The sequence below is a fragment of the Paramisgurnus dabryanus genome, chromosome 8 (genome assembly GCF_030506205.2).
Source record: "Paramisgurnus dabryanus chromosome 8, PD_genome_1.1, whole genome shotgun sequence".
NCBI lineage: Eukaryota > Metazoa > Chordata > Actinopteri > Cypriniformes > Cobitidae > Paramisgurnus > Paramisgurnus dabryanus.
Window position 1 is genome coordinate 18,743,032 of NC_133344.1, and position 19,626 is coordinate 18,762,657.

At 38.6% G+C, this 19,626-nt stretch overlaps 1 protein-coding gene across 1 annotated transcript; it reads right to left on the reverse strand.

Annotated features, from left to right (window-relative positions):
* Window positions 1–2,374: 2,374 nt before the first annotated feature.
* On the reverse strand, window positions 2,375–18,849 carry brca2 (BRCA2 DNA repair associated). Its single transcript, XM_065280850.2, has 27 exons — window positions 18,694–18,849; window positions 18,383–18,475; window positions 18,083–18,298; window positions 16,119–16,158; window positions 15,960–15,997; window positions 15,518–15,546; window positions 15,300–15,411; window positions 15,161–15,216; window positions 14,928–15,006; window positions 13,769–14,470; window positions 9,637–13,614; window positions 9,449–9,541; window positions 9,290–9,362; window positions 8,805–9,196; window positions 8,448–8,638; window positions 8,179–8,366; window positions 7,893–8,063; window positions 7,466–7,814; window positions 7,213–7,368; window positions 5,795–5,942; window positions 5,581–5,690; window positions 5,296–5,497; window positions 5,042–5,208; window positions 4,755–4,893; window positions 4,424–4,677; window positions 4,221–4,334; window positions 2,375–3,203 (listed from the first exon to the last, which is right to left on the reverse strand). The coding sequence occupies exons 2-27, from the start codon at window positions 18,456–18,458 to the stop codon at window positions 2,829–2,831; spliced, it is 8,448 nt and encodes a 2,815-aa protein (XP_065136922.1). The 5' UTR covers window positions 18,459–18,475; window positions 18,694–18,849; the 3' UTR covers window positions 2,375–2,828.
* Between the last annotated feature and the right edge of the window lie 777 nt (window positions 18,850–19,626).

Below are 19,626 nucleotides of genomic sequence, written 5' to 3' on the forward strand. Positions count from 1 at the left end.
GACAACATAAACATCAGTTGAGGGCTGCAACTCCACTTTTTAAATGACAATATCCTGGCCAGACCGACTGTTGTGAGTGATATAAGTATTTGAAATAAAAAATTTTTCTTAATGTCTAGTGACATATCAGTGCCATTTTAAGATTAATTGATATGAATTTCTTACATACTGTTCCTTTAAAACAAACTGTAGGTGGTGCTGAGACTGAAAAGATGCCAGGCTGTTTTAAATGATTTCTATAAACGGGCATTTAAGGACAAGATTCCGATGGAAAACTGAATGATGCACAGAATATGAGACAAAGCGGTTAACTGCTCAGTTTAATTTTCATCGTTTTCTTTAGCGTTTTATGACTTCCAGTATCTTCGCATCACGGGACTATATTTACATCGCTGCCTGCACGGCCCGTCGATAGCCAGCTTCTCGAAAGTGAATCGAATTGGACGGATGTAAAATAAACCGGGATGGTTAAACTTAACCAGCCAGAAAATCCCAAACTCCTAATACTCAGCAAAATTGTATATCTTCCTCACCCTGGCTACGTTCGACTTGAAAAAACAAGAGAGAGCGTAAAGAGATTTACAACGGGGTGAGCGTGAGGGTCACGCTGCAGGATCTGCTTGTCCAGACCTCAGGTGGTGGGTCTACAAGGTCAACAGCCTGTGAAGCTCATTTCCAGTAGAAGAGGTGCAATGAGGGGTTACAGAGGAAGGGATGGAAATTAAATAAAAAGAGGAAAAGTGAGGGGATGATTTGGGAGCTAAAGTTCAAATGGCCATGAACGGTGAGGAACAGGAAGATCGGCGTGTGCTTCACCAAACCGCAGGGTTTAATTAAAGCAACGTGAAGGAAAGTGACTGAAACCCATAACCATTATGCATGTTATCAAGTGACGTCCTCCGCCCGCCCGCTTTTGTAGGGTACATGCCTAAGCCCCCCCCAAAGAAAATTTGTGGCATAAAATTAAAAACTTAGAATTTGAATTGAACAAAACATATTAAATAATACAATGTAGTGCTCGTCTTATTTTCTGCCACGTTTAAAAGCTTTGGTGTGCACGCCCCCTTACAACAACAGCTATCCACCATCACTCTACTAAGAATTACATTATAGTGCCCATCTCTCTATTCTTCGGTGAAATACTCCGGCAACTGTTTATTTCATTGTTTTACAGCTGCCGTTAAAAGTCTGTCCAGACTTTAGTCCCTGAATCAGTAGTTGTTAGATAAGAGTCTAGTCGAAATCATGAGATCTGGTTCTCGGATGCAACACTTAAGTGGGACGCTTAATTCGTTCAGTGTGCCGGGGTTGCGGAGAGGATACGAGAATATCAAGTGTCCGGTCCACGTTATGGTCCTCCTTCAGGTTTTATTCAAATTTTCCCAAGGTCCAATTTAGTTCTGGGATGTACTGCCAGAAACAGGCTAAGAGGGTGGATTAGGGCAGCTCAGGGTGGAAGAAAAGGGTTTTAGATTTTATGTTTTAATGGAGATCATTAAAGCCCGTCTACTGATAACGGGGCCGCGATAGTGTAATGGCTCAAGATTTCAGCTGAAAATATAAAAATTGTAGATTGAATCTTGGGAGGTGATAATGGGGGGGTATTTTTTTATTTTTTATCTAGGTTCACAGAAACAGTTTTGGTCTGGGTTATTCTTTTCTCTGTAAACCACAGCCCGATATCATCTTCTCTGTCTCGTTACAATGCAACAAGCACACTGCCTATCTTTATCATTGTGGGCCAAGCTGCTTAAAATAGAGTTGGATCTAAGTTGACTCAGCACATTCCCAATGTGAGATGATGGATGTTAAACTAAAAACTGAGGAGGAAAGCCACTGATGGCAGCTTATGGCAACGCTGGAACTCAAATCTGGCATGTCTGAGGTTTTTTGATGCATTCCTTGGAGACAGGATATACTACTGGGTTATTTTTATATTTCAAAAATCCTTAAAATTGATTTAAGAAACAAGCCAGTGGCCACATCACGTTCTACATTAAATGCCTGGAATTGTAATATTATGATCCATGATTATTAATTATGACAATGTGCTGTATGGAAAAGAGTCTTTGCGGTTTGAAAAACTCATTTTGCTGTAAGATCAAGAAGTCTTTCACTCGTGTTTGTCATAATTGCAATCGGCCCTGCCAATTTCAGTGGATTTAATCATTTATTTCTCTATTTGTATTTTTGGACAGATTCATATAGGACAGTGGTTCTCAACGTTATTCCTGGAGGCCCACTGCTCTGCACATTTTGTATGTCTCCCTTATTTAACACACCTAATTCAAATCATCAGCTCATTAGTAGAGATCTCAATGAACTGAACTGATTGTGTCAGAGAGAAACTTACAAAATGTGCAGAGCAGTGGGCCTCCAGGAACGGAGTTGAGAACCCCTGATATAGGATTTTACAAATGGAGCTGCTGGTAAATCAAGGGGAGGTTTTAAGGCGCCACCTGCTGTTCATCTAAAAAAGGCTTCTTTACTAAAATCAAATAAAATATAAAATATTTATTATATATTTTTACATACATTTCTTCCCTGAACAAGTACTAATTTTACAAAAACTACAGCAGTGCAAATACAACAAGTAGTTAAAAATATTGCAGTAGATGTAAAACGGCGCACTACTTCCTGTGTATTTGCCATTAGAGAACCGTGGTAAAGGCAGGGAGAAGTCAAAATGCAAAGCTGTGTAACAGCTATGACATTTGCTTTCACTGCAACAGTATGAACACTTTTTATGAACCAGTCAGCGTTAACTGTTCCTTCCTAGTGCCTTGAACACTGGCTCTAATCCTCCTATTAGCGTTTACAGTCACATTTTAGCATTTTGCTTCACGTAGTCCACCAAGTAATGCCTGGGTGTCTATCATCACAAACTCCTCATCAGGCACCCACCCCTCATCTCCCGATGGACGGTGCGAGGACCGGGATGCGAAGTCGCGCTCCTTTTCCGGAGGCTTTGGGGTCACAGATTTCCGCGGTGGATTGAAGGTCTTGTTGACAGAGGGAGAAGCTTTGGTTTTTAGAGGCGTGATGGGTGGAGGGGAAGGGATGCGGGACAGGTAGACCAAACCTCGTTTTCTTTTTAAGTTTTTGGGGTCTTTGGACTCAGAGTCACCACTGGTAGATACAGGAGTTTTCTTGGTAACTGGAGTGAATGCTGAGAAAACTCTGCCTTTCTGTTGAGGAGTCACCTGGAAATGTCAACAAAGGGCTCATTACATTGGAGATTGCATGTGAAAAGATTTAAGTATGGATATCTGGGCATCAGAGTACAGCAGTGGTTCTCAAAGTGTGGTACGAGTACTGGTGCAGGACTTCTGACTAGTAGTGCCCGAAGGAATCACTGAATTAAAATGTAAATTCATGAGCTCGCCTGCCCATTCAGTTTTAACCATTAAATAGTAAACGAACTTGGCTTTCTGCCATCAAAAGGAGCTCGAATCGAGGCCCATCTCGAGGCCCAAGTTCAGAACTGCACGAAGGGAAAATCGTCCCAAATCGTTCCATCCCTAGGCTTTGTCATTAACAGTGCGTCAACCAGTTTAGGCAGCACTGCACATCAAGACGAACATACAGACAACTTTGAAGGATGCATACTTGCACACTTTGAAGGGTGCATACTTTGAAGGGCGCATGCTTGCATACTCATGCGCATACGTCGAAGGGCGCACACTTGCATACTTATGCGTATAGTTCGAAGGGCGCACGCTCGCATACTCATGCGCATACTTCAAAGGGCGCACGCTTGCATACTTATGCGCATACTTCGAAGGGCGCACGCTTGCATACTTATGCGCATACTTCGAAGGGCGCACGCTTGCATACTTCGAAGGGTGCATACTTTGAAGGATGCACACTTTGAAGGATGCATACTTGCATACTTTGAAGGATGTGTACCTCGAAGACTGCACACTTCTGAGGATGCCAGTTTTGGCATGGAAGGATGCATACTTTAACAAAAGAATGGCTTTTAGTGTCTCCTCCAAATACTGACCACAATGATCCCATTTTCAATAAGTGCTCAATAATGCATTTCTTTCCCCATTCAAAAATCATCCTCCATGTCTATTAGATAGTTTAAAACTTCTTTGGGGTTAGGACTTTGTTCAAATCCCTGACTCTGTAAACTATAATTATAGTGATCATCGCCTAAGCAAGCACCACTAATAAATTAAATCTAACAGCATTAAAACAAAAGTCTTACTAACCCCGCCGTTAACTTTTGGATTAGACACACCAGGAGTTCTCGGACACTGAAAAGAGCCAGAGGGGAATGAATTGGACACCTTCTCCTCCGCGATGCTAAAAAACTCTTCGCATGTCTGCATAAAAGGAAAAAAGAAGCATTTGGATTTTATAAAGACAGAACAAACATTAAAAACAGAAATATAAGAGCCACTGCTTTATTAACCTGGACAAAACTCTTCATATGAACCATAGCATCCTGAAGATGGGAATCCTTGGGGTTTATGGAGAAGAGTGTTTGTTCTCCAGCATACAGGCATGGCACGGGGCCAGAAAGCTGTCGTAGCTGAACGTTACTTAGGGCAAGCAGTGCTTGTGGCTTTATAAGCTCCTCTATAGCTAACTGCTCCAAACTACTAGACAGTCTCACAGAGACCATATCAAACTTTTCATCCACAAGGTGCAGCACTGGAGAATTACCTGAGAAGAAATTAAAACAGCCATAAATAAAGTGTGAAACAACAACAAAGATTTTAAGCTGAACAAATGAGACAAACCTTGTTTGTCCACTATAGAGACGATATATCCCACAATGTCCACCTCCCCACAGGGGGAGCTAAACTGGGGGTTTTGGAGCTCCCTGAAGCAGACGCACACCCTTGGTTGGAAATGCAGATGTAACCATTCTGGAGTCACCTGGATCAATCACATATAAACGTATACAAAAAAATTACAGTGAGGTTATCTGTTAACATTACATAAAAGAATATCCCATAACATCTACTGTAACTGTTGTAAACATCTTTGAGAATAAGAAGCAAAGTTAAAAAACACTCGTGTTTACCTCAATGTCCTGAAACAGTGTTTTCTTAGTGGCAGTGAGCTGTATCTGAGCAATGCCCGAGCGTTTCTTGCCCTCTGATGTGGCAAGATGATACGTCCTGTATCTGCGGCCCTCCTTTAACAAGCCACGCAAGTCTGCTGACGGGCGCCAGATATTCAGTGTGTAAACTAGAAAATGTAATCGCACACAACCACAGCAGGTTAAACTGGGTCCTGACCAACATCTGACCAAGTAATGAGGATATGAGGACTCACCAGAGTTGCTCTGCAGGTCACTGGCATCTATAATGCTGAGTTTCCAAACTGGGGTGATCCCTCGATCGGGACACCCGCCGTCTGCCTCCTTTGCCTCGTTTAGAGCCATCTGAACACGTTGCTGAAGGTCCACCTGTCTCCTTTCCTCCAGGCAACATCTGAACTTACTTACAGCCTCCATCTGCCTTTCGCTTAGGTGGTTCTACTCAAACATTGCATATGTGGTTATATAATCTGTTTACTTTGTGTAGGAATACTGTGTTAAAATGTTAGTACAAGACTTACCTCAACAGCTGGGTCAGACTCCATTGCTTCATACAGCTCTTCCCCATCCTGCAAAGCTTCAATCTCATGTTGACTAAATGTCCTCCTTCTCCCTTGGCTTTTCTTCTTGCCTTATATAAGCACAGTAGGAGGAATACTCATCAAGAAGCCACACATCCAAGCTTATTATCTAGTTTGACGTAAATATGCCAAATGAATAAATAAATAGTCTTACCCTCCATCTCTTTTTCAAACTGAGCCTGTATGTTGGAAATAAGGAGCTCCATGGTTTTGTGTTTTGAGTTGCTGTGTTTTCTAGCCTCTCGATCTTCTGCACGATCATTGCGAAATATAAAAACACCATTGGGCATCTTCTCCATCCACTGTTTGAGGAGAATATCAGTTAATAGATTGGTCAACATTCAAAATTATGCACTTGTGTTTTTTCTGTTTAGTTTTCAGAAGTAAACAAACCAAAGTTTACAGCTGACACCAGTTTTAAACTATTTCATTAAAAAAGTGCTTTCTTGCTAACCAAGACACTCTTATTTACAGTCTAAAGTAAAAAAACACATTTGGTAGACCAAGTTTCCACTAAAATAGTAGGTTTCTTGGTGGTGTAACAAGCAAAAACAAATCTTTTGCCCTGCGATTAAAGGGACACTCCATTTTTATTTAAATATGCTCATTTTCCAGCTCCCCTAGAGTTAAACATTTGATTTTTACCATTTTGGAATTCATTCAGCTGATCTCCAGATCTGGCGGTACCACTTTAAGCATAGCTTAGCACAATCCATTGAATCTGATTAGACCATTAGCATCGCGCTAATAAATAACCAAAGAGTTTTGATATTTTTCCTTTTTAACACTTGACTCTTCTGTAGTTAAATCTAGGGTGGCCATTCGTGCCAGTTCCGCCGGACACGTCCCGAGCATGTTTTCGGGTGCGTTCTCCGGAAGTCACGTTGGTCGACCGTATACGTCATCAAGGTTTATTATTTCTGGTTTATTTTCAGAAAAACAACCGTTACATTTCAAGGTAAGAATGAAACTACAATGATTGAATGTTTTAAAAGAAATAAATCTTAATTTTCTAATGTATTTTAACTGAAATGTGAGAACCTCAATGACGTATGCGGTCGAGCAAAGCGACTTCTGGAGAACGCACTCGAAAACATGTTCGGGACGCGTCCGGCGGAACTGGCACGAATGGCCACCCTAGTTACATCGTGTACTAAGACCGACAGAAAATTAAAAGTTGTGATTTTCTAGGCTGATACTACTCATTCCTGCGTAATAATCAAGGACTTGGCTGCTGTAACATGGATGCAGGAGGCACAATGATATTATGCACTGCCCAAAAATAGTTCCCCTGGTATCTTTCAATAGCAGGGTACTATTTTCGGGCAGTGCTTAATATCATTTTTTAGCGCGATGCTAATGGTCTAATCAGATTCAATGGATTATGCTAAGCTATGCTAAAAGTGGTACCGCCAGAACCCAGAGATCAGCTGAATGGATTCCAAAAAGATAAAAAATAAAATGTTTAACTCAAGGGAAGCTGGAAAATGAGCATATTTACAAAAAAGTGGAGTGTCCCTTTAAGAATATGCATTGCTTGTACTTAAATCAAAAACATAAAATGAAGCAAACCTGAGTGGGGTAACTTCTCAACACCACAATGTCCACACAGCTAACGGCACCTCCAGCAGCATACAGTGAAGAGAGTGGAAGTCTGAAAGGTCGGGGATCACGATAGTATCCCAACTTAGTGTCCCACCGGGCTCTTCTTGTACTGTTTGCTGAAATCTGAAAGGTAAAACTCACAATCAACACAGCAGTACAAGACACAGTACACAGTAGAATTAAAGCTGGTGTGCCATATCCTGAATCTGTTAACTCTCACCTTTAACATCAGAGATTCAGGAGCTTCCAGAGGTGGGCAAGCTTCTTGGCAGCCAACCAACTCTGCTCCATTGACCACAATTTTATCGCCAACTTTTAGACGACCCTTACTTAGCATCGCAGAGAGAGGAAGGTCCAAAAGGCCTTTGATGGCGTACCAGCCATCTGTGAGCCAGATGACGGTTGACTCCTTTTTTGCATCAGGCGATCGGTCATCAGTTTTCTCTGGATTTTGACTGGGTTTAGCAATGCCACATACACAGAGCACTAATGTCTTAGCAGGGGTGTCATCTCTCTCCATGATCCTTCTGAGAGAAGACCTAAGGCTGTGGTCCACCTCTACATCATATCTAAGTGCAGGTGCATATCAAAAAGTTATGGTTTTGTTTAAATCTTTTCTGTGAAATCATCTATAAGCTGTACAATACCTCAGTTTCAGCTGCAGAAGTACTTGCTCTGGAGTCAAACACAGGCTTCCCATCAATTCTGGAAATGACTTTTCCATGGATGCCCGTTTCCATACAATCCAACGGTAGTGGTTGAACACCCAAGCATCGCTGATCAACTTTGGATCAACGCCGGGGGTGTCAAACAGCGCCCTGCCAAATAAAGTGTTTGACATTAACTGGTATAACCGGTCAGTGGTGCAAGACTTTTTTATCCACATACGTATTTAAAACTGCCATTGAAATAACATCAGATATTTGTACTAACCTGCAAAACTCCTCTTTGCCTACAGTGCCCTTACTGTCTGGAACCAACCAGCCTCCATCAGCCAGCTGGATAGCACCAGACTCCGCAAGGAGCTCACGCTTAAAAAACTCATTACAGTCAAAGCGAAAGGATTTAGCATTTTCACTGGTTATCTGCGAGACTTTGTAATGCACTCCGTGCTTATACAGCTAAAAGGACAAAAACAGTATTGTTTTGCAGTAACCAAAAGATTCAATACTAGCCAATTACAAAATGGTTCAAAACCGTACCTCCTCTGAAGTGTACCCAACTGGACATTTGTGTCCCACAGCATCTCTCAGTCCAATTCTGGAAACACCTGATGTTTTAGCAAGGTAAAGTTTGCCAGGCAGAGGACGCACAGTCTGCCTTTTCTTCTTTCCAAGCCTCATATCCTGCATATCCCTAGCCAGCTGCAAAGTCTCCTGCCATGCATCTGTATCTAATAACCCGGAAAAAACGTATTGTTGTATTTTTGTATAATGATTTAGAACAATTTCATACCTTTCCAAAACTGCATTATAGACACACATTATGACCCAATTGGCATAAACATATAATATGATAGAATTATAACTTAAATGGAAAAAAAAACTGTAAATGGTTACCCCTCTCTTCAGAGTCAATCTTTTTCAAAGATATGTTGTCCATTGAAATCGTTGCTTCTGGTTTCAAATCCGCATGTGAATTAACGTAATATGGTGCAGCACTGTGGGTAGTTGGTGTAGTGCATGTTGTCTTATTTTCTATTGCTTTACAGGAGCCAGCTTGAGCTTTGGATTCACATGAATTTTTGATCAAACAATTGCTAATATTGTCTTTGTTTTCTTTTTTGAATGGTGGGATAAAACTGCTGGATGCTTTGCAGGCATCCTGACCCCTTGAAGTTTTTGTTTTATTACTCTTTTGAAAGGGGGGTACAAACACTGGCCTTCTGGTTTGGAGAGAGGCAACAGAACAATGCTGTACATCGTCATTGGACTTTTGGTCAACAGAACTCCTGCAAACACAAAAATTTGTAATGCATTAAGATATTTCAGTTGAAATGAACTGAAATGAAGTTATTTGTAAATCAGTGATGTTCATAGCTCACCGATTTGGAGGTTGGACATTAGATACATTAGGCTGGACGCTGTATCTGAAGGCACGTCTGCCTTTTAGAGTTCCTAAAAGATTTCATAAAACATAATTTTAAGATTAGTATTGCATGATAAAATAAATTAACCGCTAAAGTAAATATTTGAGATCTTACCATTTGGACAGCTTTTTGGTGTGGACTTGGAACAACCGCCAGCCTGGTCAAACTCCGAGAGAAGTTGTCTTTTCGAAGGTGGTTGACATGAATCTAAACAAAAACAAAAAAAAGACCACGATAAGAGGTTAAAATGTCTTAGCGGATATAGTTGCCATTGAAAATCGTCATGAAAAATTAAGCAATACCTGCTGTACTGCTGGTGTCCAGTTGATGTTTTCTTTTACCATTTTCTTCAACGGTGCCCTGTGTCTGTAAATCATGAACAGATGGACTTTTCGTGCTGCAAATGTTTGCTACTGGCATCAACTCGGGTGGTTCATTTAGGTCTTCATCTGCTAATAATGCTTTAGCACATGCCATAGCTTCCCGTTCAGAATACTCCTGCTGGGTCTCTGTGCAACTCTTAAAATCCAAAGAGTACAAGTTTATTTGAGAAAGTTCATTAGGAACTACTTTAGTTGGCATAGGGTGTAAAGTGGTTTTGTTAGCTTCTTCTTTAAATCCATCCAGTATTATGGGAAGTTCCTGGTTTGATTTTGAGTCAACAACTTGTAGATTACTGGTATTTGAGGATTTAGCCTGTTTATCAGTGTCAATAACTTGTTGGGCATCACAATCTCTGAATAGTTTGTTGGCTTGCTCAAGGGCAACCTTTGATATAGAAACGCTTTTACCACTGGCTGTGCTGAAACCATAATCTGTCTTATTCAGTTGATCAAGCTTTAGGTTTTCATCCCTAGTGTCCCTAGAGCTTTTAGTTTTGGGTACAACAGGTACCTCAGATGCTAACGTTTCTTCTTCACAGTCTTTAAAGAGACTCTTAGCCCTTTGCAGTGCAGAAGTAGATATTGCAACCTTCTTCCCACCTGCTGTACAGAATCCCCCTTGTTCATCTGAGGAACCACTAGTTACAGATGGGACACTTTTTTCACAGGAGACTTTATTCACAGAAGAGTTATGACTGATGGAGGAGTCAACAAAACCTGCTGCTTTTACCTCATACAGTGCTTTTTCTGAGACTGCAACATGTTTTCCACTGGCAGTGGTAAAACATTTATTGCTTTGGTTGTGGGGAGCATCTGAGGTCAAACGATCCTCTTCACAATCTTTAAAGAGACTCTTTGTCCTATGTAGTGCAGACGCAGATATGTCCACCTTCTTTCCTCCTGCTGTGCAGAATCCTTTGGGTTCCTCTGAGGAGGTCCCACATCCAAACGAGACCTTTGACATGGGACCATTGCTTCCATTGGAATTTTGATGTTGTCCACTTTGTAAATCAGGATCTGACACAATAACACCTTTGGCATTGCCGAAACCTCTACAGCTTTGGTGCTGAAGATTCTCAGGTGCTATACTTTCTTCTTCACATTCTTTAAAAAGATTTCTTGCTCTCTGCAATGCAATAGCAGAGATGCTCACTCTATTCCCAGCTGCTGTAGAGAAGCCTTCATGTTTTCCTGAGGAACTGTTATTCGTTTGCATATCCGTGATCTGTTTTGACTTTCTAGAACTACTAGTACATGGGGTGACATCAGCTGAATCGGATAACACATTCTTAGCTTTCTGGAGGGCTTCAGCTGAGACGGATAACTTTCTACCACTAGCTGTACTGAAACCAAAGTTGCTATTAAGAGAAATCGACTTATTTTCAAAGTCTTTACTAAATTCTTTCATTTTCGGTTCACATTCTTCTTGAGGGCTTTGCCCGTCCAAAGGGGGGTTTTCACCATAATGAACTTGATCAACCTGGCATGTTTTCATGACCACATCCAGACTTTTTTTTGCTTTGTCACAGAATCCATGAATAAGAGCGGAGTCCTCGTAAACAGCTTTCGCCTCTTTAAGCACCACTTTGGAACCGCTTGCGGTTGTAAATCCATTAGTTTGTTTAAGGATTTCAATATCTAGCTTATCATTCGTTTCCTCCATTATTGTAGGTTCAATATTTTCATTGCAGTCTTTAAATATTATCTTGGACTTTTCAAGTGCCTCAGCTGAAACTCTAACTCCTTTCCCACTGGCTGTCTGAAAGCCATAACCATGGCCTGACAATGGCTGGAAAGAATTGGGGGGACAAATGTTTGTGAAAATTCCTTCAGTGTCATTGCCAGATTTCTGTTCTTGGAAGAAGTTCTTACATTTGATGGAAGAAATGTCCGGAACATTAGATACTTGATTTATCTCTTCGGAGTCTGACTGATTTATCTTTATAGATGTTTCACGCCAAGAAACAGCTTTTGTTTTCTGAAGGTTAGTTGTTGACATGGAGTCGTCATGTCTTCCAGAAGTGTGGAAAAGAAGTTGCTTAGTGTCTGACGCCTCAATGCTGTCAACATCATTAAGAAGTTTGCTTGCCTGTTCAAGGGCAGTTTCAGATACTTTCAGATGTTTTCCACTAGCTGTGCTAAATCCAAAACAGCCATCCGAGTAAACACAGACAACATCTGTTTTTCCATCTAAACAATTCAGCTTAGTCCCTACATCTCCCGCCAAGTTCTCATTTACCTCAGGGTCTTGAAGAGCTGCATTTGCATCTTGATTTAAATGAAAGGGGCTTATATATTCCTTGTCCATACAATCAGAAGTATTAGCTGAAGATACCATTGCTTGTTCTCTGTATTCCTCGGGCTTTTGTACTTCTGTATCTGTCTTCTTGTTTTTATTATACGAGACCTTTTCATCATGCTCTTCAAAAAAGTGCTTTGCTTTGTTTAAACTTGTTGCTGAGACGCTTATAACTTTCACTGTAGCGGTTTTAAAACCAAAACAGTGTGATTGATTTGTATCACTGAAATAGTTATTTATTCCATCAACTGAATTGTCTTCAGTTGTTGCCACAGGCAAAATCCCATTTCGGAATTCCTTTGATACGCTGCATAATTTGTCAGCATCCACACTTTGAACCGGAGAACGATCAATTTCTTTGTTTGTTTGAATTGAACTGTTTGTCGTAGATGCGTCAGTCTTAATCTGAAGACTTCCTTTCACAACATCACAATTAAAACTATCATCAAAGTCAATACCGTTGAGAATATCGGGGTCCCACTCTTTCTCAGTGGTGTGGCTGTCCGAGACAAACTTTGTGGGTTTGAACTGCGTGAATTCATACTGACTGTCGGCTTCTTCCAACAGATTGCACAGTTCTGTAACATCTGCCTTTTGTGATGCAGTCAATGGGCAGTTTTTATCTGCATCTTCTCGACTGGTGTCCAATTCAGCTTTGTGTGTGCTGTTATTGTCTAACACGGTCTGTATTTCTGCAACTCTTTCGAATTCCTGTTTCTGCTTTGATGAATCAGAGTCTTCCTCCAAATTCTCCTTTAAAAGAGTCCCAGGTTCCTGGGGGCCAACATCCAAAACCGTAATAATCCTCTTTGAACCAGTTTCATAATCTGATTCATTTATTTGTGGTGAAGAGCAGCTCGAAACACTCTTAGAACTTAAAAGACCTGGATTGGATCGAGCATCACTAACACAAGTTGTTATTGCATTTTTGGAAGAGTTGGACTGTTCCAGTGGTGATCTGGTTGTATCGATGCTCACTGCATCCATTTTGTGGTTATGTTGTGTAGTGACATCAATGAAACTGTCCCCAATAGCTTCATGTAATGATGCCTTGGCCTTTATTATAGCCTCGTTTGATATTGATATGGTTTTGTTGCTTGCCGTTTTAAAACCAGAAAAAACATCCTTAGAGTTTGAGCACAAGACCGTGCCATCCAAATCTGAAAAAGTGGTGGGAAAGCCACTGTCACGACTGACTTCAAATGTTGGGAGAACAACAGTCGACTCATTTGCAGAGTCCATGGATACATCAGCTAAAGCGCAGCTGACATCATGATCACCCTGAATGACCTGCGGGATGATGAAATCATTCTTCTGCTCAGACTCTGCTTCAGGCTGAACCTCACGTGTTTTCTGTACATGGGTGGTTATAGTTGATGAAACTATACTGACATTTTGATTACTCTGTCCTTGCAAATCCACAAGTTCTCCTAATGTCAGTTCTTGTGTGAAATCCTCTGCAAATGCCTTGGAAAGCTGTGTCATATCAATCCCTTCATCCAGATTATGGGAAGTGGTTTGCTGTAGTGTCTGAGGATGGCCTGCACCTTCACTGACAACACTTGATTCATTCAAGTCACCAGACATTGAGGGATTTGCTGTTTAACATAAAATGAAGTGGAAAGAAAAACAATCATATGTCTGTCATCAAAAATGTGTACATGCATATGCCTTCAGATCAATAGGTTTTTAAGATCAAGAAAAAAACATTTCAGAAAAGTGATCTTAAACTGCAATCAATAATATTCTTACCCATTACCGCTTGCTTTAGACATGGTGGTGAAGCTGTTTTGTGATTAATTCCCATTTTTGACACAGCAGAGCTTGGGACTTGATACACAAACTTCCTAGGCTTTTTAGTAAGCGTGAAAACAGGTGATTTGTCCAACAAAGACTTCTGACATTGAGATCCTTCCAAATTGGGATCTGGATAAGACAGGAGTCTTTCATCATTGCATAAAAACGTCCTACCTGCAGCACTGCTGTAAAATGTGTCACCATTGGGTTCACCAGTATTCAAAGCCAAGCTTGAAGAAACATTTTCATTCAGGCTGGAGTCTGATAAGCTTAGTGGGGTCCACTGCATTGCATCATTGTTTTCAAGAGGGCTTTTAGTTTCCACCTCATCTGAATGAGTTTTATCTGTCTTTAATGTCTCCTTATCCACATCTTTATCAGTCTCTAAAGTTGAATTAATATCTTTTGAGGAATTGTTTTTTGTTCTGTTCCTTTCTTTAGATTTGACCCTTCGGAGAGCCGATGTCCTGTTGCTGAAAAATATGGACAATACGTCCTCAGCACCATCGAGAACACTCTGCACCGTGCTGCGCACGTTCCCGTCCTCTATTGAATTTGGCACCTTCTGTTTCCAAAGATTGCTTGTGTCCAGAGATGTATCTGGGGAGAAAATGGGCTTTCTTCCCATTTCTTCAGTCTGGATAGTCTCAATGGTATCTATAACCGTAGAGGAAAATAATATCAGTTAATTTCCCATGTGGTTTTTGGTGTGTGGATGTGTGTGTATACATTTCACATTAACTACTAACTATATGTGTAATATTTTTTATTGCATTTTTTTAAACATATTTTGGTAACACTTTACAATAAGACTATATTAGTTAACATTAGTAAATACATTAACTAACAAACATGAACAAACAATATAGCAGCATTTATTGTTTGTTAATGTTAATCCAGTTATTCATGTTAGTTCATAGGACATTAACTAATGTTTACATTTTCAACGTTCGATTTTATAAATGTATTAGTAAATGCTAATATGAACGTGAATTAAGATTAATGAATGTTAGATAATGCATTAACTAATTATTCACAAATATAACCTTATTGTTAAGTGTTACCCATATTTTTAATACAAATATAGAGTGTCTGTCTACGAATACACACTCACCATCAAGTTTAACAATCTTACTTGTAGCTGCAGTACTTTCAGGGGCTTTCGAAAGAGACGGAAACAGTTTCCGCACAAACTAATATGTGAGAGGAGAGTAAGAACAAGCCATCAGCCATGAACTTATTACATGGTAACATTTAGCTTGCAGAACATGAAGCTTCAAAGTCTTAATTCATAATGACAATTAAACAGGTAGAATGTACAAGAACCTACATTATATTTGTACTTACAACTGCTTCCTTGTCTTTAAAGCAACTTGCTGTTGAAGGTCGGTCTTCTGCTTTAGCTACAGATTAAAAATAAACTCAATCAGTTACAAAAGTTCTCAGTTTAACTTAAGCACATCTTTACTTCCTACTGTATACATACGTAATATCACAGTGGGAGTCAAAGTTGATGGTGTGTTAAAGGAACTGGTCCAGGATAAGTCAGGGTTGATTTGTGCCCCAAGACTCTCAGATATTTGTTTTGATGAATGTGCCTGTCAAAGTCAAAGTCAGCATCAATGTTGCAGATCTATCAGAATTGTATATCAAATTAATCTCTGCAATGATATTATGGTTAATGATTTTTCAAAATCATCTTACCAAATATCTTTTTGGTGTATCCATAAGGCCTGTAAAGTAATATATAAGTGTCTTTAAAGGGATAGTTCACCCAAAAATGTGTCATCATTTACTCACTCTCATGTTGTTATACAAACTTTTATACATTTTAATATAAAGTTCTAATGAACACAAAAGAAAGATATTTTGAGTAATGTTTGTAACCAAACCAATCATGAGTTCCATTGACTTCTATAGTATTATTTTCCTATTATGGATGTCAATGGGGCTTCTGGTTGATTATCGGTTTAGACTTTCCTCAAAATATCTTCCTTTGTTGTTGTCAGAACAATGACATTTATAAAGGTTTGTAACAACATAAGGGTGAGTGAGAGAACTATCCCTTTAAATGTAATACACGTTATAACAAATTTTAAGCTGTTTTTAACTTTAACAAAGAAAAATGAATTTAACGCTTTCTTACCAAAGTAATTACTGGGTCGTCGATGGGATCTGTTAAATCTATCAAATACAAAGCAAAACACATTGACCTTGCATAATTATGTTGTATTAAAGTATTAAATCCATAACTCAACTGATACAAATGTTTGTATTCAGTTTTTTCATTATTAAACAAACTTACGTGTCTTTTCCTGAGCCAAAAAGAGAAGGACTTGAGTCTGCTATGGGAAAAGAGATTAAATCTTTAGTGACACAAAGGAAATATTTGTGAACCTGAACCACAAAACCTACGTGGCACAGGTATATTTGTAGCAATAGCCAACAATACATTGTCAAAATAATTTTTCTCTTATGCCAAAAATCATTAATTATGTAAATATCATGTTCCAATAAGATATTTGTAATATTCTACTGTAAATATATCAAAACTTTATTTTGTGAGTGGGAATTCATTTAGACAACTTTAAAGGCGACTTTCTCAATATTTAGATTTTTTGCTTTTTCAGATTCCAGGGGCCGTTTCAATAATGAGGTTCAACCAACTCAATTCAGTTCAATTGACTCGGAGTAGGCCAGGTTAACTCTGAGTTAAGCGCGTGGACAATCACTATGAAAAGCCATCATCAATGGAGCTCAGATATTACGATTAACCATGGCAACAGCACGTGACAAAGAGGTCTTAATCCTTTATACTACTAAAACTGAAAGTGTACAGCAACTACGAGCATATATTTTAAAGAAAAAAATATTTGTTGGAATTTGCTACTCTATTAAATGCGTATATTTAATTTTTCATCACGGTAAAAATATCAGAAGTAAATACACTGAGGACTATACGTTACTATATCCATTTTCATGCAAATGCAATCCCATGGACAAAAAGATGACAGCAACTCAGCTAAAAATGAAATCCCTCTTGCAACATAAATTTAACTTCCTACAAATAAATGCAACATCATCATCTACAGGATCCTCTATAAAAGCACTTTTTAGTCATGTAGACGGTCTCTGCACCTAAGTATATCAAATTGGCTTTACTAGTCATTTCAATATACTGTTTAATTTTTTTGTTTAAATTTAAGTGGAATTTATAAAATATATAAAGCACTAAGGTAAAATTATTTGCACTGGCAATTTGATTATAACTTAAAGACAGCTACAGTAAAAACATATTTTACAGTCTACGTAATAAAAATCTGCACAATGAATGAATGTACACTGAAAAAATTATTCCTTCAATTTATTTAAGCTACATTTAAACAAAAAAAAAGTGTTTCAGTGTACTAAAGCAACTAACAAGATTAAACACAGCTACTCCTTTAAAGATGGGGAGGAGACCACCAGAAACTCTGAGTTTACAGGATAAAACCTGCTCCCGACAAGGTTAAGTTCAGAGAGTAAGCTACTGTACTCCGGAAACAGACTCTGAGTATAAGTTACCTCTCCTTCTGAAACAGGCTTGACTTACCCCGGTGTCTCAGGTTTAACCTACCTCCCATTTTGAAACAGAAAACTCAGAGTTTCCCTCATTTCAGGGTTAACATACTCAGAGTTTTCACTTAACCACCTTTCTGAAACGGGCCCCAGATTTTCAAATAGTTGCATCTCAGCCAAACACGCTCTTTTCCTAACAAACTATAAGTTACATCAATAGAAGGTTTATTTATTGACGATGTATACATATACATTAAAAATATTACCCCAATGACTGGTTTTGTGGTCCAGGCACATTTTAATAAAGGACATCTCACAAGACTTTTTTAAGATGTATAATAAATCTTTGGTGCCCTCAAATTACGTATGTTAAGTTCTATCTCAAAATACCATATGGGTAATTTATTATAACATGTTAAAACTGCCACTTTGTAAGTGCGAGCAAAAATGTGCCGTTTTTTCAAGTTGGATAGTGCAGATAAAGGGACGGTGTTATCCCCTTCTGACATCACAAGGGGAGCCAAATTTTTATGATTTATTTTTTCACATGCTTGCAGAGAATGGTTTACCAAAACTAAGTTACTGGATTGATCTTTTTAACATTTTCTAGGTTGATAGAAGCACTGGGGACCCAATTATGGCACTTAAATATGGAAAAAGTCAGATTTTCATGATATGTCCCCTTAAAATTGAACACTACACCTGTCATACCTTCATAAGGAGATTCTTCATTACTGGAATCAGGGGACTGAAAATGTTGCTTAAATATTTTTGGTGTTGAAAACAGCTGACTGCACTGAGCTGGTGTCTCCGGTGCTTTGATGCTGTTCTCCTCTTCCTCATCTTTTGAAATGTCAGGACCTCCATCATGTTTAGAAGATCTGGCCGTCAACTCCTCAAACCAGCAGGGATTAAGTGGGCCAAGTTCTTAAACGGCAATAATCAGATCAGTTTCAGTAACTTAAGTACACAGCTAACAGTTACTTTAATATTAACAGTAGTAATGTATACCTTTGTCAAATTGATCGAAGAAATCTTCAAACATGCTGCCATGGGTGTGATTTTGTTCAGTCTGAACCAAGCACATTTATTTAGTCACTGGTCCTAAAGGTAAACAACAACACGACATCGTTTAAGTCAGCGTTACATGGTACAACAGTTTAAACTCGCTCATGTATATTCATTTTGTTATCAAGAGCTTGTCTTTAATACAATTTTCACTGACAGATATCATACACATGATTGTACATAACGTTACGTTCACTGTGCTACCTGGACAAGCTAATAACAGGAAAACATTAGATAACAGAGATGAAAGTTACCGTAAATCAGCGCGTTATCACAAATGAAGACACGTCAAACGTTTATCGCCAAATCTTCATAATGTCCGTTATAAGTTTGAGATTTCCATTAGTCGATAACATCTGAGAGGATCTGCTTATCACGCGTACCTTAAAAGAGTTTTAACATCCCGCCAGTAAGCGTCGTGTCGTCAACGGAAGAGCAGCGGTCCTGACCAATCAAAACACGTGCGGCACTTCACTGGGCGGGGTTACGTGCGCCATTGAACCGAAACTGGAATTACTTTAAAATACTGAAGCAGCATATGATATAACGTTACTGTATCAACAGTAAAAATCTCAGGCCAGGGTGATGGTATACAAATTAAATAACTTTTTTTTCACATAGCAGTCAATCAAATCATTATAAAGCAATTTTATAACACATTTTAATATAACGTTACATTTAAAAATCAATTTTATTTCTAATAAGTTCGCATTACCATCTTATTTGACTGCTGAAAGTACTACACAAAACAAAATGGTCCCTTTAAACCAAATCTGTCACATTTTATGAATGATTTCAAATTATACAGTACACCTTTGGAAAAAACAAAAAGCTCTACATTTTCTTTAAATCTTTTTTTTTTCTTTTTTTCTTCTCTGGAAACATTATATATATATATATATATATATATATATATATATATATATATATATATATATATATATATATATATATATATATATATATATATATATATATATATATATTATTTATTATTTTATTATTATTTATTATTTATTATTTACTATTTATTATTTTATTATTATATTATTTATTTATTTATTTATTTATTTTTGTTCATGTGGCATTGAGCAAAATGTGATTTCTTTTAATGAAGTTATGCAAAAAGTTTATTAAAAAATTGGCGTGCTGTAAAAATATATATTTGGCGTGCTGTTCAAGGGGAG

What these genes read in the sequence shown, in the direction of transcription:
- brca2 (XM_065280850.2), bottom strand. Translation starts at nt 18,458, where the DNA reads ATGTGCTTGGTTCAGACTGAACAAAATCACACCCATGGCAGCATGTTT. An exon ending in TTTGGCTCAGGAAAAGACAC is followed by an intron (nt 15,998 to 16,118) that starts GTAAGTTTGTTT and finishes TGTATTTGATAG; the next exon opens with ATTTAACAGATCCCATCGAC. An exon ending in TGAGAAGTTACCCCACTCAG is followed by an intron (nt 5,943 to 7,212) that starts GTTTGCTTCATT and finishes CTCCTCAAACAG; the next exon opens with TGGATGGAGAAGATGCCCAA.